This window comes from Lutra lutra, chromosome 1 (assembly GCF_902655055.1).
Source record: "Lutra lutra chromosome 1, mLutLut1.2, whole genome shotgun sequence".
In the NCBI taxonomy this organism is placed as follows: domain Eukaryota; kingdom Metazoa; phylum Chordata; class Mammalia; order Carnivora; family Mustelidae; genus Lutra; species Lutra lutra.
Genome location: NC_062278.1, coordinates 109,786,553 through 109,811,462, shown reverse-complemented (window position 1 = coordinate 109,811,462; position 24,910 = coordinate 109,786,553). Strand labels below are relative to the sequence as shown.

The 24,910-nt window shown below is 37.7% G+C and overlaps 1 protein-coding gene across 3 annotated transcripts; it reads left to right on the top strand.

Moving 5' to 3' along the window:
- Nucleotides 1-2,417: 2,417 nt before the first annotated feature.
- On the top strand, nt 2,418-22,032 carry TRA2B (transformer 2 beta homolog). Of its 3 annotated transcripts, none has more exons than XM_047732284.1 (9): nt 2,418-2,652; nt 14,383-14,516; nt 15,562-15,724; nt 17,055-17,243; nt 17,479-17,594; nt 18,592-18,675; nt 19,798-19,857; nt 20,427-20,500; nt 21,012-22,032. In XM_047732284.1, the coding sequence occupies exons 1-9, from the start codon at nt 2,617-2,619 to the stop codon at nt 21,020-21,022; spliced, it is 867 nt and encodes a 288-aa protein (XP_047588240.1). In that variant the 5' UTR covers nt 2,418-2,616; the 3' UTR covers nt 21,023-22,032. The 3 variants fall into 3 exon arrangements, with proteins under 3 accessions (XP_047588240.1, XP_047588250.1, XP_047588261.1); XM_047732294.1 differs by lacking the exon at nt 2,418-2,652 and adding an exon at nt 9,091-9,343; XM_047732305.1 differs by lacking the exon at nt 2,418-2,652 and adding an exon at nt 9,442-9,465.
- Nucleotides 22,033-24,910: the final 2,878 nt, after the last annotated feature.

Here is a 24,910-nt window from a genome sequence, read left to right as displayed (position 1 = left end):
AATTTCGTTTCTTAAGTAATAGAATATTCTCCAGGTATGTGGAATTGATGAGGCCCTGATAAATGGTGGCAAGGGGCATAGAGAAGAAAAGAAAAAAATTTTAATTGTACAGGAAGTAGAATTGATGAGCTATGTTAACTAATTAAATAAGGAGGGGAAGAGAGAAGAAAGTTTTGGCAGAAAGATTTAGATGGCAGAGGAAGAGATTATTAAAATTATTTATTTCGGATATGTTAATTTTTATAAGTCTCTGAAATATCCAGGTAAAAATTCAAGCACGCAACAGGAATTTAAGCACAAAACTGAGGTGGGTGTTCAAAAGTGTAAATATAAAGCTGGAAGCCAGCAGCATGCAGGTCACCAATTGAAACCATGAAAACAGTTGAGGATGGCTCTAGAGAGTATGTAAAAAAAAGGACAATTGTCACCTTGAGTCATCACCAGACTTCTAGGTCTCAAGTGCCTTAAATACTGATGCTATACCAAGTAAGAATCAAATTGCCAGTTCTTAAACTCAGTAATAAAGATTTTTTAACAATAAAAAGATTGAGGGACGCCTGGGTGGCTCAGTTGGTTGGACGACTGCCTTCGGCTCAGGTCATGATCCTGGAGTCCCGGGATCGAGTCCCGCATCGGGCTCCCAGCTCCACGGGGAGTCTGCTTCTCTCTCTGACCTTCTCCTAGCTCATGCTCTCTCTCACTGTCTCTCTCTCAAATAAATAATAAATAAAATCTTCAAAAAAAAAAACAATAAAAAGATTGATAACCCAACTAAAAAAATGGGCAAGGTATCTGAATAGACATCTCTCCAGAGAAGAGCTATACATGATTGATAAACACATGAAAAGATGCTCAACACCATTACTAGGAAAAATACAAATCAAAACCACAATGAGATACCATTTCACACTCATTAGGGTAGCTAGAACTAAATTGCAGTTCCTTAAAAAGTTAAACATAGAGTTACCATACGACCCAGCAATTCCACCCCCGCCCCGGTATATTCCCAAAATAATTAAAAATGTATGTTCAGACAAAAACTTGTACCTGAATACTCACAGCAGCAGCTATCATTATTCCTAAATAGCTAAAAAGTGGTGAAGTGCACTTTTGGGAGCAAAAGTCTATCAACTGATGAATGAATAAATAAAATGGATATATCTGTATACTAGAATATTATTCACTAATAAAAAAGAATGAAATACTGATACACGATACAACATGGATGAACCCTGAAAACATCACATTAAGTTAAGGAAGCCAATCACAATGGACTTCATATTATAGGATTCCATTTATATGAAATGTCCAAAATAAGCAAAACTATAGAGACAATGTAGATTTCAGATTCCTCGGAGCTGGGAGTATTGTAGAAGGAGGATGGAGAGGGTGATGTACAATGACAGGTTTCTTTTTAGGGGTGATGAAACTATTCTAAAATTGTGGTAATGCTTACACAGTTGTGCAAATACAACAAAAAACATTTGAATTGTTCACTTTAAATGGGAGTATTGCATGGTAAGTAAATTATATTTTAATAAAGCTGTTTTTAAAAAAACAAATGGCCCTTTACAGGTACCAAAGTACCTCACCATCCAGGTACCATACTTCTTTTTTAATCGGTGGGGAAATGACAAGTGCTGAGGATAAGGTCTGTACTTATCAAAGTACTGTATTTATCAAAAAACAAAACAACAAAAAACAAAAACAAAAAGTAAGTATAAGTGAACCAGAGCAGTTCAAACCCATGTTGTTCAAGAACCCACTATATACCATGTGGTTGGGTGATAAATGAATTAATCATCCACCTGTGACATCATTATAGTAGACACCTCTAGCACTTAAAATCATAGTTTATACATGTGTTTAATGGTTCTCCCTTACAAGACCACTAACTTTTTCAGAATAAAGATTGCGTCAAATTTCAGCACAGCAAGAACTGACAAGAGGGCTTGGACACTTTATAGGTGCTCAAACGGTTTTTTTTTTTTTCAGGAAGGAAGCATCCAGAATTGAAGTTAAATAAGCTCAAAGTGGAGCATGAGACCCAGTATAGGATATCCGCCCTCTCCAACCAAAAAGACACAAAAAAGACAAAAATTAATAAAGCAGAAGAAAGGAATCACGGAAGGGAGAAAAGGGCATCTCTTCCCTCCCACCGCCGGGACGGTCCCAGAAAAGTTCCAGAATTGATTCGGGTGTGGCCGGTGACATCACTACACCTCTTGGCGACCACCAACCACAAAAGCAGGCCGGTCCAGCACGCTGACTTTCCCGCCTCACTGAGATCCAGAGATGGTGGGTAGGGCCCAGCGAGCTGCGGGCCTTACGTCACGTCCGGTTCCGGAAGCGCCGAGGCTAGAAAGGGGAGGCCGAGCGCGGAGGGGCGGAGCTAAGAAAGCGCGCGTTCTGAAAGGGGGAGGGGCCAGGTTAAGGAGCGCCGCGTCACGTCCGGCCGACTTAGAGCCCGTGCGGAGGCGGTGCGGAGCGCTTCGGTACTCAGCGGCTCGGGAACGTGTGCGTTCTGAGAGGCTGCGGCGGAGCCTCCCTATAGAAGGCGCAAGAAGTTGGCAGCTTCGATTGAAGCACGTCGAGCGGCGACAGCAGCTAGGAGTCATGAGCGACAGCGGCGAGCAGAACTACGGCGAGCGGGTACGTAGAGGTGGTGCAGGGGGCGGCTGTGTGGTTCCAGCTTGCATCTCTTCCCAGGCCCGTCGGCCTCAGACCTGGAAACAGGAGCGATTTAGCCTCCGAAGTCTGAATCTGGAAAGCATGGGGGGGGTTGGCTTAAAAAGCGTTCGCGGAGAGTGACTTTGGTCGTTAAGTAGGACACCGGAGGGTTTATGTGGCCCTCTACCCGAGACGGCGGTTTTTTTCCGTTAGAAGAGGGGGAAGATTAAAAATGGCCGCTGCGTCCCCTTGGTGTTGGGGGAGGGGAGCGGTATCTCATTTCGCCGTTGCTCTCCTGCGAAGCCTCGCTGCCGCCATCTTGGGCTGGCGGGCTGGGCGCGCTGCCAGAGGCACAAAATGGCGGAGGAGCCGCGCGTCAAGGCGGGCCCGCGCCTCACAGGGCCGTGTGGGGGTGGAGAAAGAAAGGCAGCTTTCTCTGGCGGGTTTGTCCGGCGTTTAGTTTAAGAAAGGATCGTTTTCTAGACCCCGGAAAGGCGGAATCTGAGGTGTTCTTGGGGTCTTTTTTAGGGTGGGGGAAACTAATCCGAGGTAGACAAGTTCTGGGCGGCTATAGAGGGGGTTGGCGCGGGCTTCGTGTTGGGCCTAAATGGAGGGCTTTTCTTCAATGCCGACAGCGCTTTCAAAAGAAAAATAGTTATCAGAGCGTCCAGTGGACTAGACCCCCAGGCCGCAGAGGTTTTCTTGTTTTATGGAGTGGATATTTTCCACGGGGCTGTGGAAGAAACTGGCGGGCAACAGTTTATGGCGCCGTTATTTCCTTTGTTATGAGGCATTCTGATTCTGTGAACCACAGCTTGTGTTGGTAACACTTGCATTCTGAGTCTCCACCCAGATACGGAGTTCGGTGGGGGGTAATTAAGTTGCAGAAACAAGACAGTTCCGGGCTTAAAAAGCGTGATGCAAAGCTGGTTGCAAGCCTGTGGGTATTAATGAAGATGCAAAAATACAAAGCTTGTCAGAATCTTGCACCTTTTGGAGGTTATGAAGAATTTCTTAGGAGGTTAATAAAAAGCATCATAGAACTCGATCTTTCAACTTGATAGGTATGAGTAGGGTTCTTTTACAGTTGACCTGTTAGGTTTTCCCTTTGTCCTACTGCCCATCCTAAGATTTCAGAAGCGGTCGTCAGGTAAATCTGTTCAAATATATTAGCAAGCAGACTCCTATAAAACAGATGTGGGACCCTTTATTAGGAAGGTATTTTTAAAAAGAAATTCTTATTTTCTGGCATGTTGTTGAACTTAGTGTGTAACTGTGGAGCCAAATCTCATTGAGTTAGCCTAAAATAACCAGGCTTCTTCACCTGTTCAGAGGAATATTGGCTTTTTACACTTAAACCTAACGTGATTGATGACACCGTCAGGGGTGCATGTACCTACCATTATTTTTAAGCCCTTGCTTTCTTATGGTAAGGAAGTTTGGATTGAGCCCACAAATTGTTAAAGATGTGATTTCTGATTCTGCCAGTTGACTATGCCGTTGAAATGAACCATTGGTGTTTGTACCAGAAAGCAAAGGATAAACTAAAGTCTTCGTTCTCTGAACAATTAATGAGTGCTTTTTGGACTGTTGAGAGAATACAAAATGATTGGTTTCTGAGTGGAAGAGCCCTGGGTTGCATATACCTGAATAAGGTACTTGTAATGGTGTGCTTGTGCAGTCAAATGCTGTACCACTGAGCTATACCCCTAGTGGTGTGCTTGTGAAGACAAAAATTGCCCAAAAATAAATTGGCATATTTTACATAAGGAAGTAATCGTTGGAAGTATTTTCCTGGCTTGAGACCACTCAAGGGACATCATCCCAATTATTTGACATTCTCGAATTGTTTGTGGGTTTTGTTTTGTTTTGCTTTGTTTTTCCTAGTGAACCATACTTCCTAGTTTTTTCTACAATCTTGTTTACATAGGTATTCAATGATGTCTTACGGAAGGAAACTTATAAAATAATTTCAACCTGTATGTTCGAAATTAACTTTTTTCTTGCATATGAGTCTTGAATCCTGAAAGTGTTTCTAAACTTCGAAGTAGTGGAATACTTACAGGTTGTTTAGACATTTTGTTTTGTATGTAGATTGCTTTCCAATTGGTGTATTGAAGCCTGAGAGGTTAGAAGAGACCTTTTAAAAAGCATGTTGAGGTTCCTGAAGAACGTCTGGCAAAACCCTAAAGCTTAATAGAACAGTTTAGATATAAGGCCGTAAAAAAGACTAGGTGTGGGTAACAGGCAGGTCTGATTAGCTAAATTGCTTTTGAGAATGCCTGAAAGCAGTGAAAAAGTTATATTCGGGCTAGTAATCTTTGACATGCCTGTTATGAATAGCTTCTCTGGAGCCTGAAAAATTAGAGTAAATCCACTCTGGGCATTCAAACACTTCAGACTATTAATGTGAATCATTAGTAAAAGCCAAATCGGTACTGGTAATGTAACCACTTGTAATACAAATATCCTCATTTTGGTTGGAATCCCAACTACTTGCAAACCTACCCCATCTCCCACTTAATTTAGCTGTCCAGGATCCAGATATTCCGGTATTCGCAGCCCCAGGATAGTTCTAGAGTTATTTTTTCCTTATTTGGACTTTAGAAGTTCATTTCCTAAACAGATTGGTAGTTTGTGTGCAGTAAATTGTTCTCAGTTTGATCATCCTGATAGAGTGAATTATTGACTCTTAGAACTGTGGTTAAGTGTGTCTCCTTATCTCCTTCTAAATGCACACTTAGGGTATATTCTAGAATTTTTGTCGTTCACGTTAACACTTTGAGTTACGGTAGAGTAGCTTTTACCTTTATTTGTGGGTTTTTTCATGTGAAAGTTGATAGATTTAAATTAAAATTTGTCTTTAGAGTCGACTTTCTTGATGTAGCCAAACCGGTGCAAAGATACTTTTGATCTCCAAATTCAGTTATCTTCCAGTATTGTCAAAAAATTGCTGACAGTTTTTGGGAAAAGGTTGACCAGCTCCTTTGCAAAAAGAAGTATTAGTAGCTATGTCACAAGTTGAATGGAGTAAGAATATGATAAAAGTAGCAAGTTTGGAGGTCCATCGTACTGTTGAGGGGTAATAAATCTTTAAGGCCCACTAACAGTCTTAATATTTAGAGTATGCAATGTTTGTGTAAGTTTGGTCTCGGCACCTGTTTAATGTTCTACTTTCCTAATTGATTGTAATTTCTTTAAGATTCTGCAAATGCATCTGTACTTAGAGAATCCAGAAACTAAGGAAACATTACTGTGTGAACCAGATGGTTTTAATTTCTGTCCTATAGTTAGGATTAAAGAAAATTTTCTGGTAGAATATGGGTTATAGTTTTTGTAGAAATGTTTGCAATATAGATATATTATCTTTAGTCTTATTCTTTATGGAGATGAATAGCATCCGGATACCATCCCATCAAACTGCTTTTCAGATTTCTGCAGTTTTTCTCTTCTGCTTAATCTTGGTTGTCTTTCTGTATTCATTGTTTTTAGCCCTTAACTCTGGGTTCTGATTTTCAAAAACTGAAACATCTCAATCTGTTTCTTTCTAAAGAATTACGGCTATTGTACCAATTCCTTTAATACAGGATTGAATTAATGTCCATTGGGAGGAATAGTTTGCACTGTTTCACTGAGTCTGGTTAGGTACAAGTCTCTTGAAGAAACCAGGTTGAAGAATATTTTTCTTGATTTTAACTAAGAATGTTTTAATGTTGATGTTGTCTGGAACTAGAAGGTGGCATTTTCAAACTGAAATTACAAGTGATAACGAGGTAAGTACTCTGGTTTTGTCAAAAGATTAAACAGGAATTCAGGTGGTGAGAGATGTTACTGTTAATAGCATTTACCCTTTCCCCCCTTATCTCCAATAAAGCCCAAAACCTAAGTGATAAATACTAACTTTTTCATAGTTCATATTTACCCAAGAGAAGGACAGAACTACAGTTCTATATTTTGAGCCTTAGCATTCTGTCTTATGTTGATCTGTTTTCATTCGTAATTATTTTCTGAAAAGGGATGGTGATTGAAGTTTAGGAAATTATAAGTGTTTTTACCCAATTTAGTTTTGGGGGGTATGGGTTACATTGAATTTTAGGTATTGTCACTTCGTCTTGTTTTTAAGAAAGCCGCCCCCCCCTAAAAATGTTTTACTATAGCAATTGGACTTTTCAAATTCCCCAAAATCTTTTTGAATTAGGTAGGTTGTGGAGGTTATTTTCACATTGCTACTTTGATCAATGCAGGATTGCCTGGTAGTTCAGCATGTGTGAGGCCCCTTTTCAGAGTCTGCAAGAGATGGTGTTACCACTGATTGAGGCAAGTCAGATGAAGGGGCACTGCCCCATCCCCAGGCATTTTTCTTAAATCTTTTGAAGATCTTTCTCCACCCAATCTTCCAGTAGACTTTGACTACAGAAAAATAAAATAGTCCGTTGATGTGAGCATTAACCTTTATATTTCTAGCAGTATCAACAGACTTTTCTTTGCCCTGTTTCAGTTTTTTAAGATACTACCTTGTCAGCAACTTGTGGAGTTTGTACATGTTTTTAATGTTATTTGAATTCCAGCTATAATCCCTAGAATCGGGTTTTTTGTTTCGTTTTTTGACAAAAATTGTGTTGATGGTGGGAGAAGTTTTTTGCTTATTTCTAATAGGATCTCTTAACCAAATGGACAATAACATTAGCCCAATAGTTGGTCATCTGGTTTTATTAAAGTGGCCACTTGAGCTTAGTAGTTGAGTTGAAATAAACCTGATATTTACATTATGTAGCAACATGTTTTGATCTTCGAATATAAAAGGAGGAAGATGGTTGGGAATGGGTAATAAAAGAAAGGCAGGAAGGCGTCCATATTGAAAAGTTCTGATAGCTAGAGCTTTGGCCTCCTCCATTCTAGTATCTTCTGCATCTAAGCCCTGTATCTATATGTTATCTTTAGGAGGCAGTAAAGAGGAAACCTGCTTGGGCATTCTGATTCCACGATTACATTTGTGCTGCCAGCAAACATTTCCCATTACATTTTAGTGATGGATATTAAAAGAAAATCAATTACTGTGACTCCCTTAAAAAGCTATTTAAAATTTTTCCTGGATTAAATAAACAATTGACTTTCCAAAAAAAAACTAGACTGAAAATTGTGCTTTCTTAGGAAAGACATCATAACACTTCCACGATAGCCATGGTTGTCTTTATACCCAGTTAGAGTTATAAGGACTTATTTTTTTTTCCTTTTTTTAAGAACCATTTAACCCAGTCACCCCAAAAGAAAGTAAAACTAATAGAGAGGAAATTGTTGACTTGACAAATGAAAGATCATAAGGTGTGAAGTACAGGATAACAAGGAGAACGAGGCTGTTTTGTGAGGACTATTTTGTTCAGGGTGTTTAACAGACACTATTATACTTTATTGATCTGTTAAGTGATGTCAAGTTTTGTTTTTTTTTGTTGTTGTTGTTTTTTAATAATTTCAGGAGGTGAGCTATAATTTTCTCCCAATATTGCCACCTTAAAAAGTAGGATTTCTCCTTTGGACTGAGGAAGATTTTAATACTTTGTTCATTGAGGGGGAATTTTAAAGATTCTTTGAAAACACCACTGTTGGATTCAAGTTCGTTCTGCTTTCCTTCATAGCTACTTGGATATAGTAGTTGGTTGACCTGATTTTGTCTTTTTATTATGTTAGTGCTAAATTTAGTAGTTGAACCATTCATAATTCTAAAATGTCACTAGACCAGCTTTCTTAGGGGGTGGGTTTTGAGCACTTTAGTCCAAATTTTCTGATTTCCCTGACATTGTCTTCTCAGAGCTCTTTAAATATGCAGTACAAAAATGTGTGACATTAACTACATTTCTTCACTGTGACATTAAATATATTTCTTCACTTTATAATGTAGATAAGTCACAAGTCGTAAGCCTCTCCAACCCCGAGCCTTGTCATCATTGTACAAATGAATTGTCCGTGCTTTCCTTTCTTGCACTTTTGTATTAATGTGTCACTTTTTGACTAGAGATGTGCTTTTGACACTTAATATTTTCTCTTGATGAATACAATAAGAAGTGTGAAATGTAATTAAAGTTTTTTAATGTTAGATGAACAGCAAATGTTCAGTTGCGCACTTCGCATTTAACTTAAGCATGATAAATCTATTTGAAGTAGACAGTTGAGGTTGATTACCTTATGTATTTTAGAACCAACAGGAAGCTAGTTTCAGTTTTTTGAGCTGCATATTGTAGGTTTTTTGTTTTTTGTGTTTTGTTTTTGTTGTTTTTTTTTTTTTTTTTTTTTTTTTTTTAAGTCCAAAAAAAAGGGATTTTTTTTTTTCTAGTTTCAGTTTTGGCACTGGATTTTATCCTGGAGTTTTAAAATATCTTCATCCTGTTCTTTTTCTATTAAGGTTAATGTTGAAGAAGGAAAATGCGGAAGTCGTCATTTGACAAGTTTTATAAATGAGTATTTGAAGCTCAGGAATAAGTGAAGCTGAAATTTGAAAAAATAAAAGAAAGAATGCATGCTAATTATCAGACCAGAAGTCCCACTTGTAGAATATTGAGCAATTTGTGTGAAGTGGGGAAGATGAAAGAAGTCAGAATTTGAAACGGAAGAATGAAGAAAAGAAATAAAAATGAAGTTAAGATAAGAAGTAATCTGGAATCAGAAAGCACTACGCTAAGTAATTACTAGTCTGTTTATGTGTCCCTGTATATTTTGCTAAACATGCATGCATTATTTGTTTAATAGAAGAAAATATATACAGGGCAAAGAAGTGCCTTCCAGGGGAAACGTTTAAATTAGGTAATTCTAATTTTAACTTCTTAGTCAAATGATTGAAATGCAATTTAAAAAAATAACCCTTTGTAGTCATATGTGAGGCAGGAATGAGCTCTCCAGCGTGGGTAACAGTTGGCTTCATGTTGTCCCTCTGGATTTTTTTCATCTAACTCTGCTGGTCCTGGGGTATGAGGGAGTCCTCCAGAGTTGGAATTGGTGGTTTGTGCCACTTCCGTGGACTCTTAAGATTCACTGACCCCTGTCCTTCAATACTGAGAAATGTATAATATAGTGTTTTCTGTGTTTGTCATAGTTTTCCTAAAGAATGTCTTCAGAATAGTTATAGAACCGAACCCTCAAAATTGAAGCAAACCAGTGAGGCGGATAGTTAGCTCCTTTTGGCCTTTATGAAAATGTTCTTTTTCCAGATGGCATAGTGGAAAGCTATGACCAATTAGGCCCTACCTTTTAGGATGCAGGTTCTAAATTCACAAGTGATTCTTAATTCATTTCTGTTCAATGCCTTTTCCAGCTGAATGACTAGGATCATTGTTTTAAAAAATAGCAGCTTGCCTTAGAACGAGGTGGGTCAGTACAAGTGAACAGGATCTCTGACTGAAAGTGGCAGTAGTGGTAGATGCTTTATTCAGAAAACAGCTTTATTCCCTTTTCTCATTTTCTGCTATTAACACTTAACTGTTAGAGTGATGTGAGAGGTATAGATTATAAAGTAGCTTTATTCTGATTCCCCACTCCCAGTACTTACTGGGAAGAAAAACCCTGAAAATTGTTATTTCCCCATCTGTGTGTTTTGTTTTAGTCGAATAAAAGAATCAGATGATCAGTGTAATGTTGCTTTCAGTTGGATGGGACAAGTACACGAGTCAGAATAATATCCAGTGGTAGCTAACCAACAGTTGTCCTCTGTCAGGAAAGCCAAAGGTACCACTTGTTCCTGAAATGAAGACAACTTAAAAAAACTTATTCTGAGAGTTGTTAGATTGTCTAGCTCTTGGAAAAAGTGGCTTAAATGACATTTCTAGAAGGATCTGTTCTCTGGGGTTTTAGGGCCAACTGTCAATGTGAGATTTGTGCTTTTTATAATTATTTCTGTATTTCACAAGGAGAAGAAAATTATTCCCATTTATAGCAGTTTCCAGCTTTTGCTTTGTCCCAGTTATTGGTTTGTAAAGTTTTTTTGCCATGTATAAACTAATAACATTAAGTTAATGTTAATTTTGCATTCTGAATTACTTACAGATTAGGCAGAGAGCTGAGGTAAGAGAGATGTGAATGGATATTCTATTTCTCATCAAGTCCATGGATTCTTCTATTAGGAGACCTGAAAAGGTCCTTGGGGTCCAAAAGAGGAAAGACCTGTTAAGCCTCTTCAGTGGAAGTAAAGCAGTATGGAATATGATTATATGGTCTGAGCTGGATAGATGTGTGGTGAAACTAAACACTGATTCTGGTGGACCATCCCATCCTTCAGGGTATTCCCCCCCCCCCACCACCACTATGACCTGTTGGCCACAGTATCTTTGAGTCTGACAGTGCCTCCTCTCACCCCTACCCTGGCTGTTGGGGAGGTAAGAGGGAGATAGGTCTCTTGTCCTGAGGCAGGTGGAAATGAAAATGAGAGAAACAAGGTTCCAAGGAGATGCTTTTGCCAAAAAAAAAAAAAAAAAAAATAGGCAGGTAGCATAAAACTCTGAAATCGAGTAAATCAGTGAGACTTAATTGGCATCATAAATATGTATGGTGCTTCTAAGAAATGTAGAAGACTAACACCAGAGTTACTAAAATAAGCTCTAGTTTAGGGATTTGTATTATTAAATGCTATGTAGGTTTACTGCGTACCTGTGGTTAAGAGCCACTGTTCAAAATCTAGTTGCTAAAAATAATACAGGATAAACCTAGTGATTTGATGGTTCCAGATGATTTCCACTTCCTTCATCTGTTTCAGAAAGTTTTTTTTTTTTTAAGATAGTGCCATTCTCGGAATAGGGGGAGATGAAGGTTATTTTGTTGAAAGTCTTTGAGTTTTTTTTCTGACATGCTCCTTTTAAGATGTATATTGTTAATATTATAACTAAGCTCAATCTACAAAAACTTGATACTCTGAGCAAAAATTCAGGGAATTTCTTGGCTTTGATACTTAAATTAACTTTAAGTTCATGACTCTTTTCTTTGAAGTATTGAAGGTCCAGAATAGTGTTTCTGGTAGGGTTTTAAGGCATTGACACACAAAATTTTTTAGTCCTGAGAGTGGACTCTGAGTTTTCTTTGTGTGGAGGCTTTCCCAGCTGGTTTTATAGATTTGCTGGTGGATTAATATTTAAAGTTAACTTTGTATTTAGATTTGGCTAATAATTTTAGGTCTCATTTCTTCTGGACAGGCTAAATTTCCTTGAATATGTATTTCCAAATTAGCTAATGGCCAAAATATTTGCAAAAAGGAGTTTAAGTTCTTTAGAGGAAACATCCCTGACTAGGAAGATAAGAGGTGGAGGCATTGTTTAGGTATTAGCCTAAGCCTGACCGAACAACAGTGTAAAAGGGAAAATCTTGGCATTCTGGCTGGTGTTTCCTCTATTCTTGGCCTGAGAAGTGATTACTCACAAAATGTATATGCATATAGCCAGCTAGTTTTAGAGGCTGAAAGGAAAGTCTTATAATTTCACAGATACTATATCTTTGACTCTTAATCTGCTAGGCTAAAAAGCAGTCTCTTATCAGTGGGCAGACTGGTGAAGCAGGTTGGGAAAAGGTTTTTCTGTTCAACGAAGCAAGAGGCACCTTGACTTTCTACACTTTGTTCCTTTATATTCCAATCCCTAGGCTGACTGATTTGTTAACTATAATACTTTATTGGTAATCTTTTAACTCTGTTGTGAGTTGTTATTGTGAGAGTATTTAGCTCTCCTTTTCAGAGTAAATTGTTTTCTTTGGTTTCCATTAAAAGCTGTAATAATTCCATGAAGTAATCTTTTCTAGCATTGGAATAAATGAAGGCAGTTAACTTTTGGGGTCGCTTTTTCTATTTTCTCTTTCTAGGTTAGCTTTTGCCTGTGGTAAAAATGTCGGAAACCACGCCCCTGTTTTTTGAGAACTTCTTTGTCCAAGGAGAGGGAGGTGGATTGTGTTTTTAAATGTCAATGTGCAGAATATTTGCCAGAGAATGCCAAGAGATTAATTGGGGTCCCCAGAGCTGCAGTACATCCTTTAACCCTTCTTTGTTAAAGGTAGCTGTTCTCACTAATAAGGGTGTCATCTTTTTCTTTGAGCCTTTTTACAGTCAGTCCATGGGATGGAGAGGAGGCTATCATATTTCGTGTCCCTTTACACCATGTTTTAAAACAACCGAAATCTTAATTGGAAGTTTCTAGAGTTCTTTCAGTCTTAGAGACCAGAACTCATTTTACTGGCTGAGTAACTCTTTTCTTTCCTGTTCTAAACTTAAAACTTGAGTTTCTTCTGTATTGCATATACATTTTTTTCCTGAGCATCGTAGAAATGATCTTCCAGATTCTCTCCCATTATGCTGTAGTTTACAGAACATAATCTAAAAAGGCTTCCACTATAATTTAAAATCCTATTCTACCAAGAATGGCCAGAATATTCTGAAAGTGTATCACACAGGGAGGTCTCTAGTGGCACTTTTATCCAGTAGCTTTTAATTTTGGGTCATTAGGGTAATGTGTTGTTTCCTTTTGGGTCTGGCTGGTTCTGCTCTACCTTGGGTGGAAAGACTCACTAGACTTGATGCCTTTTAATTTGCCTTAAGTTGGAACCTAAAATAAGGTGGTCTTGCTTGATGATGCACGTTTGCTGTCAGACTGAGTGGGTTTGTTCTCTTAATCCACTGTTCTGTTTTTGGTGCCTTGGCAGAACATTTCTTTGTTCCATTACTTTATATGTATGTCTTTTTTGCTGAGGAGTTGACTGTAAGTTTTGACTCAGTGATGAGCCAGTTACCGTTTCCCCATTCTTTTGCTGGTTTCTTCAGAGATTTTCCTTTCTGTGCCACTTAATCAGGTAGTCTAGTTTTGATTGGGAAAGCCATGGCTATATAGTGTGTACCAAGACTTCGGTTTTTCATACAATTCTGAATTCCCTCCTTTCACGGACCTTGGTAGGAGCCCTTGATTTAATCTGTTCTAGTTTTAATAGGTCCTTTATGTAACTTACCTGGCTTCTTATTCCTAGATCCCTATTAGTTTGCCTTGGTTCATCTCCATTTATCTCAGGAAGCTGTAGATCTCTGGCACTTTCTCAGCTCCTCTTTCTGCATAGTTCACTGCCTTTCTGCTGTGGGTCCATCTGGTTGCTTTGAGATTCTTAGGGCCTCCCACCATGGTTAGTTGGAATAGGGTTTTGTGTCCTTCAGACTGGTCCTTGCTTTCCACTAGGTTTCTGCCTTTTTCTAAGACTTGAAACAGATTGTCCTTGCCTCTTTTCCCACTCAAAAATAAATAAAACTTGAGAAGTTGAGGTCTTATGGGGGAAAAAGCATTTTAAAAGTTTTATGACTTTCATAGGATTTTATTTTGTTGATGGCAGCTTGATTGATACATAGGTATAAGATATAGGTGTCATAGTTAATAAGATTCTTTCTCACCCTAGTCTTTATGGAATAACAGTTCCAAAACACAATCCTTGGACAGTTCCCTTAACTGCTTGGCTTTGGCACCCCTTTCTGAAGAGTGTGGGATCAGTTAACTCTTATCCCAGCTCCAGAAAAGGTGGAAGTTCAAGTTAATTGGCTTATGTCAGTTGGAGCAATGTAAATATACCAGGTATATTCAGTTCCTGCCCTTACCTATGTTTTCTTATCTTGGAAGGGGATTGCTTTCCCTCACCATTTATCTCACAGCAGCTTATTTGTTTTTAAAGTTGCCCAGAAAGTATACAAATTAAACTTTTGACATCTACGTGTAGGAATCCCGTTCTGCTTCCAGAAGTGGAAGTGCTCATGGATCTGGGAAATCTGCAAGGCATACCCCAGCAAGGTCTCGCTCCAAGGAAGATTCCAGGCGTTCCAGATCAAAGTCCAGGTCCAGATCTGAATCTAGGTAAGAAAGACTGTCTTGGGATTTTCTTCTGTTACTCTTAGCTTTGAAATTGGTGTGTGCTTTGTAAATTAGGTAGATAGAGAGGGTTAGATCATTTGTTGGCTTATTTAATATTGGTACTAGCAATGTACTTACATAAGTTCTGGGACAGAAGACTAAGTGATTAAGAGCCTGGGCTTTTGGCATTAGGGTTCAAATCTTACCTCTGTTTTTTCTGGCTTGGGCAGATTACTTAACCTTTTTCTACCTTAGCTTCCTTATCTTTAAAAGGCGGTTTAGTAATAGTACTAGTTCTTCAGAATTGTGAGGATTCGCTATGAGTTTAAGTATGACAAATAGACTGCAGAACACTGGCTTTCATAACTGCAATTCTTGATAAATAGGTGTAGTCTAATATTATATACACGTGTGTATAAATCAAATAATACCTTAACACAGTGCCTTTTCTTTTTTTTTTTTTTTAAAATGTTGGTTAAGAGTAGGCTATATGTCCTTGTATGCCCAGGACAGCCTCAGTTTATGCCTATCGTCAGGCATAATTAACTGCACCTCTTTTCTCTCTTCCAACGTGTCCTGTCTGGTTTAGATGACAACTCCTATCACTCTAGTTAAGAGCGATTGATTGGTTTTTAAAACACTGTTGGAGAAGATTATGGTGATGGTGATTTTATCTTAAGTGAATGGTGGGCATAATGGGAGAGACCGAAAAATTAGAGGATGGTACACTGAGGGAAAAGGTGGGCACAAATCCAGCTAGTATGAAGTACTGCATGTTTTATGTTTACCAAATTTTTGAGTGTGTTACCTGATCTTAAGTACATTAATTTTGACCTTTATTTAAAGAAATGGAAGAGAGATGATAGTGGTTTGGAGCTCTTCTAGCAGAGTTCAGATGATTGTAGGTACAGAAGAAAAATCTCAATCTCATGTTAATATGTGTCTGAATTGTGTTCTGTCTTTTGGAATTTAATTCTAGATGACTAAAAGAATTGAAAGCTGTATTAATCAGTTATTTAGTTACAACCCCAAACCCTTTGTCTTACAGGTCTAGATCCAGAAGAAGTTCTCGAAGGCATTACACAAGATCAAGATCTCGGTCTCGCTCCCATAGACGATCCCGTAGCAGGTCTTACAGTCGAGATTATCGAAGACGGCATAGCCACAGTCACTCTCCCATGTCCACTCGCAGGCGTCATGTTGGGAATCGGGTAAGAAGAAAAAATTGTTTTAAGAATTACGTCTCTCTCTCCTTTTGAAATTAGAACTGATAATTTGACAGTAGACTTTAGCAGTATGCACATGAGTTCTTTAGAGACATTTTAGTGTTTTGAGGTAAGTCTCTTTAAAAGGTATTAATGTAATGGTCTACATTTGGGCTATCAATCACATGTAATCAAAATCTGTGACAGTGGTATATCAGCTCATCCAAAAAATAATCCCCATTGTACATTACATTCTGTATGTACCATACTAATGTTACTGAAGTTTTCTGGATTAGCTTTAATACTCTTTAGAATGCTTCTTGGTTTTTCTGTTTAATTTTAAACGAGTTTATTTTGGGTATTAAGGCTTATCTTCCCTGAGACGGTTTTTTCCTCTGGCTTATAGAGGTAATGCTACTCTGATTATAGAGGTAATGCTACCTCTCATTATTCTTATGTCTAAAATAAATTCCTAGGAGGTGAATACCTTGGGCAAATTGCTCTCCAGTATCTTCCCACCAAAATACCAGTTTTGGTATTCACTAGCATGAGTCCTTACTTCTCCCCTACACACACACACACACACACACACAGTTTTAAGGTTGAAATCCTCTTTTCAGTATTTTCTTTGGTGGGGGGTGGAGGCTGTTAAAGCGGTAGAGAATTTCGGGCAGGCTCCATGGTCAGTGTGGAGCTGGATGTTGGGCTTGGTCTCAACCCTGACATCATGACCTGGGTCAAAATCAAGACTGATTCTTAACTGAGTCACCTAGGTGCCCCTTTTCTGCCCATTTTTAATGCTTGCAGCTATTGCCATAACATAACCGATTTTAGGCCACCTGGGTGGCTCAGTCATTAAAAGGCTGCCTTCAGCTCTCAGGTGATGATCCCAGGGTCCTGGGATCAAGGCCCACATGGAGCTGCCTGCTTCTCCCTCCTGCTCCCTCCGTTTGTGTTCCCTCTCTCTGTCTCTGTCAAATAAATAAAATCTTTTTTTTTTTTTTTTTTTTTTTAAGATTTATTTATTTATTTATTTGACAGAGATCACAAGTAGGCAGAGAGAGGAAGGGAAGCAGGCTCTCCGCTGACCAGATAGTCCGATGTGAGGCTCGATCCCAGGGTCCTGGGATCACGACCCGAGCCGAAGGCAGAGGCTTTAACCCACTGAGCCACCCAGGCGCCCCAATAAAATCTTTTTAAAAAGAAATACCAATTTTAAATTTTAATTGTTAGTTTTAAATCTACTTTATAATTAGTGACATTTGGGGTGATATGAATTTTTTTTAACTTTGATTTATGATGTTTTAAGGTTTAAAATTTATTTTTGCATTTCTAGGCAAATCCTGATCCCAACTGCTGTCTTGGAGTATTTGGATTGAGCTTATACACTACAGAAAGAGATCTAAGAGAAGTATTCTCTAAATATGGCCCCATTGCTGATGTGTCCATTGTATATGACCAGCAGTCTAGACGTTCAAGAGGATTTGCCTTTGTATATTTTGAAAATGTAGATGATGCCAAGGAAGTAAGTAAAAGTGTACCTGTATTTTTTTTTTTTTTAAATAGTCCTATTGTTGGCTCCCAAGTACTAATGAACTTGGATAAGGAGTTTTTGCTTTATTGTACTGTAAATAGGATATATTTATAGTTAAAACTATCTTATTTGTAAATATTTATAAAAATATTTATATCTTATTTATATTGGATAGTTTGTGGCTTTGTCACAAGTGTGTATAATAACGTAGTATTATCTTTCGAAGGCAAAAGAGCGTGCCAATGGAATGGAACTTGATGGACGTAGGATCAGAGTTGATTTCTCTATAACAAAAAGACCACATACCCCGACACCAGGGATTTACATGGGGAGACCCACCTAGTAAGTTTATTTTTAAGATAAAGATTTATGGCTGAATGCAGTTTCTCTAAGAACTACCATGTACAAGGGGAGAATCTTTGATATTTCACCCAGTCTTGCCACAATGCAAATCATTCTTTCTTTGTGGGTTTTTTTTTAACTGGGTAAGACTAGTCAAAAGAAAATATTCGACGCAAACCATGCATTATGTGCTGCACACTGATGACATCCCAGCATATCCTATAGAACATATATCTGGCTTTGCTTGGTATTTAATGTTCTTAATTAGACCATTTTTATCATAACGGAATTTTAACCATTATAGTTAAAAGATTTATAACAAACTGCATTTTTTTAAATTTTTGTTTTCATTAAGCAGAGTGGAAAACAGTTTTTGCATTGAACTATGATAGGGTACCTCTCTCCTTTGTTGTCATTCTCATCACTGTATTGATCAAAAGCTCTGTGTTAAAGTCTTTTTAATTTAAATTTTCCCATTCCTGAAACCACCTTCTTCCAAATATTTAATTTTCCCTTCTTCTAGGAAAATATGTGGGTTTAACAATTGACTTTTGAAAGCAAGTTAGCAGAATGTGTGTCCCTTAACCAAAAGATTTTTTTTTAATGTATTTATGTACATTGTTACAGGGAGCAGAGAAAGGACAACGTTTATCCCAAATTAGTGAAATCTTAAATAAGAATAATAATTCTTTTCCGGTTAACTTTTCTGTTGGAAAAGGCCTATGAATTAATAATTAGGGAGTTATTAGTAGATAATATTTTTGCCCAACAGAAGAGAGTAAAGAGATGCTTGAAGCAGTTGCCTAGTCATGTTCTTAGAATTCCGCTCCCAGGACCCAAATGAGCCATGCTTCTGCTGTTGTCTGAACAGCTTTAAACAGTAACAGTTGTACCTAGGAAGATAGAAAAGGAAGGCCATGTGGTAATTAATGAAGAAACTCTGAATATATATTTCACTGGGTGAAATATATTTATGAAGACGTATTACTATTCATAGTGGCAGCTCACGCCGTCGGGATTACTATGACAGAGGATATGATCGAGGCTATGATGATCGAGACTACTACAGCAGATCGTACAGGTAAGTTAACCATAGTATGAGATTAAGTAGCCAAAAATGGAAGGCAGGTATCCCCTCTTCTGAATCATTTGCAACATAATTTAAGGCAAGTGCCTTAAAAACACTAAGTTTAGTGCTTAATAAAGTCTTTTTTACACTAAGAAATGTAGGGCTAGAGTTTAAATTAGAGTTTAAGGTTCTGTGTCCGTTTAATATGAATGTTTTTTCTTTTTAAACATCAAGCTGTAAACCAACTGGAATCCCTGGTTTTGAGCATGGCAGTGGAACCAAAATTACATAGACCATACTTAACTTTTTTCACTTTTTTGTTGCTTGTTTTTTAAGAAAAGTTCCATGAGCTGCGTTTTTAAAGTAATTGCTTTATAAAGCATTTTTGGTGTCTCGAATGTATAATGCACTGGAGATATAGGGAAGAGTCCAAAGAAATAATTGCTGAAGGGTAGTAGTTTGGTATCAGGATGGCTAGAGATTTTTTTAATACAGAAAAATCCCTTTTTTCCTTAGAGATTAGTAGTAGGGAAATAACTATCATACCGAGAAATACTTGTGAAGATAAAATGAAAATTCTTTATTTTAGCTGCAGCAGGTAATTTAGACCGTGTCTTACGAAAATGTAAATCATGTGATAATAAGTGATTGGCCACACGGTTATCTTTGGTGCCCTATTGAGATGTGTCTGTTTTTGGGTACACTGTTTGAATGTTTAAAGAAGTTGATGATTGTCAGCTATTACCTGTGGAAGTCGAGTCCTTAAAGCTTGCTTCTGACACTGTGGTCCAGGATTTTATCCCCAACTAAAACCTTGTTTGAAAGAACATTTGTGTGTTAATTGCCACTTTTAAGGGATTAATCTGTGGAGGCTGGGAAGATTAAACTTTCAGGTTTTATTTGAATTCAGTTGAGCATTTACTTCAGAAGTGTAATTTGTTCTGTTACTCATTTTAGCCACCAGAGAGAGCTCTATGCCAGTGTGTAAAAAGGGTAACAAAAGTTAGTGCTTTAATCACTTTACTTAAAAAAATGACCTTACACTTCTCTGTGGGAGTTCTAATTTTAATTCATAAATAATACATTGTTTTTAAAACTTAAAAAAATATATGTGTTGCTTTTCTGCCTTCACAGAGGAGGAGGTGGAGGAGGAGGAGGATGGAGAGCTGCTCAAGACAGGGATCAGATTTACAGGTATGGCAGGAGAGGATTTTAAAATCTGCACAGTACACAGTAGAATGGCTCACCTAAAGACTGGGTTACTAGTATTTTGGTAGTTATTGTAAGTTGCATCAGACAATTGGATTGCATGAAATCCATCAAATAACTGAAACCAGTGATAGTGTTTACATGGCTTCATTTTTGTGTTTACAGAAATAAATTGGGCTTATACTAGGTAATTACTCAGTGGCCCCCTTTTGTACCTTAATATGCAACAATGGTATAAGTTAAGGTTGCTGATTAAGTGTCCATAATATTCTTAGTCTTTATTCCTTACAGCTATTTTTTGTGTGTGTGTGTTACTGCATTTTTGTTAGCTTTTAATGAGCATCTAAATAAGCAAGTGAATGTTCAAGTCAGTCTTAAAAAACTCCTTGAAGTACTAGTAAAATTTATTTTGGGTGTTAGTTTATGAAGGTGTGCTTGGGATTAGTGGTTTTGTTATCTAACATAGACTTGAGATACTGTGACTATTGCAGTCTTTATATGTCAGTCTTACTTCAATCTATGGAGTCTTAGATGGTCTTGGCATTTCTTTACAGAAGGCGGTCACCTTCTCCTTACTATAGTCGTGGAGGATACAGATCACGTTCTAGATCTCGATCATACTCACCTCGTAAGTTTTTTACTTGATATGACTTTATATATTAGTATAGTTTGAAGTTACCAAACTACGGTAGCGGGATAATTGAGGTAGTTTTATATGTATTATAATCCACCCACCCATCCTCAGTTTTTGTGTGTAGGGTTCAAGGTAGTATATGAAAACAATCCTTGGGATGTTATTCTTAATGCTAATTAAAATAGTAAATGTATACTGCATTCTGGTCACCATTTGTAGCTTTTTTTTTTTTTTTTTTTTTTTTTTTTTTTGAGGAAGGGTTGCAATTTTTATACAGCCTGGAAACATTTGGGTGACTTTAAACCTTAGTTATTTGGGGGTGGAGTTATACATCCTAGCTATTTCTATTCAATGTTCGTTCTTTGATTTCTAGTGTAACCCATTTCAGGAGAGAATCTGCTGCATAGAATTTTCTAATGGTGGAATAGTATAAAAAATCTCAACATTAAATTATACTTGATAAATAAGCTTCAATACTGAAAGACTGATTATTATTTCTTCCTAGGTCGCTATTAAAGCATGAAGTTGAAGACTTTCTGAAGCCTACCCTAGAGTTGGGATATTGTTTGTGGACAATATTTTTTATTGTCTCCTGTTTAAAAAGTGAACAGTGCCTAGTGAAGTTAGGTGACTTTTACACCTTTTATGATGACTACTTTTGGTGGAGTTGAAATGCTGTTTTCATTCTGCATTTGTGTAGTTCGGTGCTTTGTTCAAAGTTAAGTGTTTTCAGAAAAGTATGTTTTGCATGTATTTTTTTACAGTCTAAATTTTGACTGCTGAGAAGTTTCTATTGTACAAAACTTCATTTAAAAGGTTTTTCTACTGAATCCAGGGTATTCTGAAGATCGAAGCCTGTGTGTAAAATGCTACCAAATGGTAAAAAGCAACAATAAAGTTTGGTTTTTACTTTTCTTTCTAACATCAATGCTTAGCAAAACTGTTCAGATTAGGTTGTCAGTAGTAAATTTCAAAACTAAAATACCCATTTTCCTCCAATCCGTGAGACATACTCTACTTAATATACCTGCAACTAAGTGTTAAAAATTATGCTCTGTAACCCTGTACTGCTAGTATTAGAACTAAAGAACTTTCAATACAGCCAATGCTTAATGCTTATATAAATGTGGATTTGTCAGCCTTTATGTAATCTGTATCATATAAAGCAGGGAATAAGAAAAGAGGTACACAATGTATGCCTTTAAAAGGCTATTTCTTAAAGCTGTTACAAGGGGATAATGGTATTTCAACTAGTTATCAGCAAGTGACAATACATTCCACCACAAATGTACTCTTGTTCTTCTAGCTTTTTAGACTATGGGGAAAAAATGAGTGCTTCAGAGTTCGGGAAAAGAGAAGGGAGCACTACACCTGTATTGTGGATGAACTGAAGACTTGCCTGTTCATTTTTTAAATATTATTTTCAGGTCCTTTGCTTACCAAAGGAAGCCCAATTTCACTCAAATGTTTTGAGAACTGTGTTTAAATAAATGCAAATGAAAAGAGTAAAAGGCTGGTACAACTCAGTTGACCTAGAAGATTTTGTTTTAACCTTGTTACTTAGAGGGTTTTTTAAAATAGTTTTTAGTCCCTTGTATGATAACCCTTGAGCTGAAATGTATTCTCTTTGCCTTTTTTTTTTTTTTTTTAATAGTTAAATTATACGTTCTGGAAAATACCTTTAAGAGGGGAGTTAGTTTCTTTTGATTGATTGTCTTCGTTAGGATGATATTACAATACATGAGTCTAGTCTCCACACCTGTCCTGGGGGTGGCCAGTTCAAGGGGAAATGCAGTAGGAAAGTAATTTATTAAAATCATTAAGTATGTCCTAGGTATTTTTTAAAACATAATATATATTAGTTCATTTAGTCTGTAGCAACCATGAGATGTACCTTACCTGAAGTTAAATAACTATTAAATGGCAATGCCAGGATCCAGATGTGGGCATATCTCCATCCAGTCTATGGGTGATGCCATTCTGCCACTACTCTAGATAATCAGATGAATGAGAGTAATGGTGATGGGGTGCCTGGCTGGCTCAGTTGGTAGAACATGCAACTCCTGATTCAGGGTAGTGAGTTCATACCCTATGTTGGGCATGGAGCCTACTTAAAAATAAATATATATGATTCATAGGCAATATTAGCAGGCCTTAATTTGTCGCACTGGGTGGTGTCTCACATGCATACCTGTCTCCTACTTTCGAAACTCAACGTAAAATTCTGCACGTTTGTGTTTCTAAAAACTACCTGGAACTGTTTCAAATTTATTGTCAACTACTTTGAGAGTAAGACTTGGCACCCCGGATAGTTGTAGAATGTGGTCCAGAAGGAGTTGTAGTTCTGTAGTGTTAAGAGTGTACATGAAGGAACATGGTACCACTTAGAAGCTCTCTTGCTAGGGGAAAGGACAGGCCAACTAAGCAGTGAGTGTGAGAACTGTAGACGTCAGTGTAGGTCTCACTGAATGAGTTCCCCTACTCAAAGACCTACCTCTCTCGTTGTATTATTGTATTATAGTATGTGGAGTAAGAAATAGATTTCCCAGCCCTCTAATTAACTTCAGGTCTAGAGCAACTTTAGAAAGCATCCATGTCTAATTCATGTATCCCAGGAGGTGTTGGCTTGCAATTAAATCATGTAAGCTACCCATTATTCTGCTGTGGTGGTTTTTTTAAAGCTAGTGATCAGTTGAGCTTTTGGATCTGGAAGCATTTTGACTTATAAATTAATACCAGGAGTGTATTACAGGCAGCAGACCTTGAAAATTTAGAGTTTACCAGGTTTGATGGGTGGAGATTCCTTCCCTATTCTGGGATAGGAAACAAGTCATCTGTTCATGTGCTCTGATAGTCATCATCTGGTAAGTCCCTTGGGTTGACTGTTGGCATACACCAATTAAGAGAGAAATAATGTCAGAACCATAGGAGAGCCATTGGATAAATAAGTCTTGAAATTCTTGCCTTAAGGCAAAAAAAACTCGGGTTTTTATATGCCAGTACTAACAATACATTGTTTACTGCTGCAGGCCAGGGATGATTGAAACCAAATGCAAAGTTGATTTGGAGGACTGCTGAACTAAAATAGTTAAAATTCATAATCATACTTGGGTTTTGTGAAAGCACACATTATTCAGGAAATGTCAGATCCCAACAATTGGCATTAAGATTGTGTTTTTTGTTGTGCTTTTTTTGGAGGCCTTTGAGAACCCCAAGCCCTCCAAAATGGTCTTAGTTGCTTTCCTTGCATAAGGAAAGTATGCCTCGGGATAAAACGAACAATGCCAACCCTCATTTCCTGTTAATCAGTATTTCAACTCCACAGAGGCGCAAGGGGACAAATTAAGAACTAGGAAAAAAAGTTTCACCCAGAAGTGAAATTTATTTACATTATCAAAATTAGGTAAATTTTACAGGGAAGGATTGATAGGAGTGTGCACACCATCGGTTTTGTTTCAGACAACAGACCGAAATCTTAATTGATTATATAATTTTTAAAACCTGGATCTTGTGAACATAGGCCTGGCACAATAGAGAATTCATAAGACATTGAACTCTTTGAAGAAGAGGCCAGAAACCCAAAATAAGAACCACCTGTGCATATGAACTTTACTAATTTTGGCAAAGGGTTGTGCAATCATTTGTGTACTTAACTATGTACAGGAGAAAAAAAATACCAAACTTACCAGAAATACTAGATACTGGCTTGCAGTTAAACTAGTTCATGGGAATGAGAGACAGACACTGTTGTGATTTTAAAAAGAAAAAAGTTAAAACAGGCTTGGAACTAGGTGAATAGGATTCTGTTGAAACTTATTTTGTGGTAAGTGTGGGGGAACTTTGAATCATCCAGGGGAGAGGGGTTCTCCCCCCACCCCAATCCTGTGTAGGTTTTAACTAGTATCCTCAACTAGGAGGATCCTCGTAACCTTGGGATAAAGGCCAATGGGAAGCCATTTAGGACTTAATAAGTCATCCTGTCTCTGAGAATTGAGGGGTGTAGTGATGGTGGCTCTGGCAAATAGAGAATGCAGACATTTTCCATTTCTTGCTTAGTTTTGCCAGTGTGTAGACTGGTGGACATTTTAGGTGGTGATTTTAAACGCAGGTGCTAATCCAGATGAATTTTCTGTATTGGGACAAATAGGTCACTTGGTATGTCCCTAAAATCTAAAGGTTTTTTTTTCACTCTTCTGTTCAGCGCTAGAAGCAATATGCATTTGTGTGGGAAGGAGAGCAGTTTACCTTTCCCTCTTAAGAATTTTTGAATTCCCAAAGATAGGCAAACTGCACCCCTTGTACTAAGTCTGGCTGGTTTCCAGGTTTTTTTTTTTTTTTCCCCCCAGCTATAACCATTCGCTTAATGCATTATATATGAGTGCCTTCACATTACAATAGCAGCAT

What these genes read in the sequence shown, in the direction of transcription:
- TRA2B (XM_047732284.1), top strand. Translation starts at nt 2,617, where the DNA reads ATGAGCGACAGCGGCGAGCAGAACTACGGCGAGCGG. An exon ending in AGCAGAACTACGGCGAGCGG is followed by an intron (nt 2,653 to 14,382) that starts GTACGTAGAGGT and finishes ATCTACGTGTAG; the next exon opens with GAATCCCGTTCTGCTTCCAG. An exon ending in GGCGTCATGTTGGGAATCGG is followed by an intron (nt 15,725 to 17,054) that starts GTAAGAAGAAAA and finishes TTGCATTTCTAG; the next exon opens with GCAAATCCTGATCCCAACTG.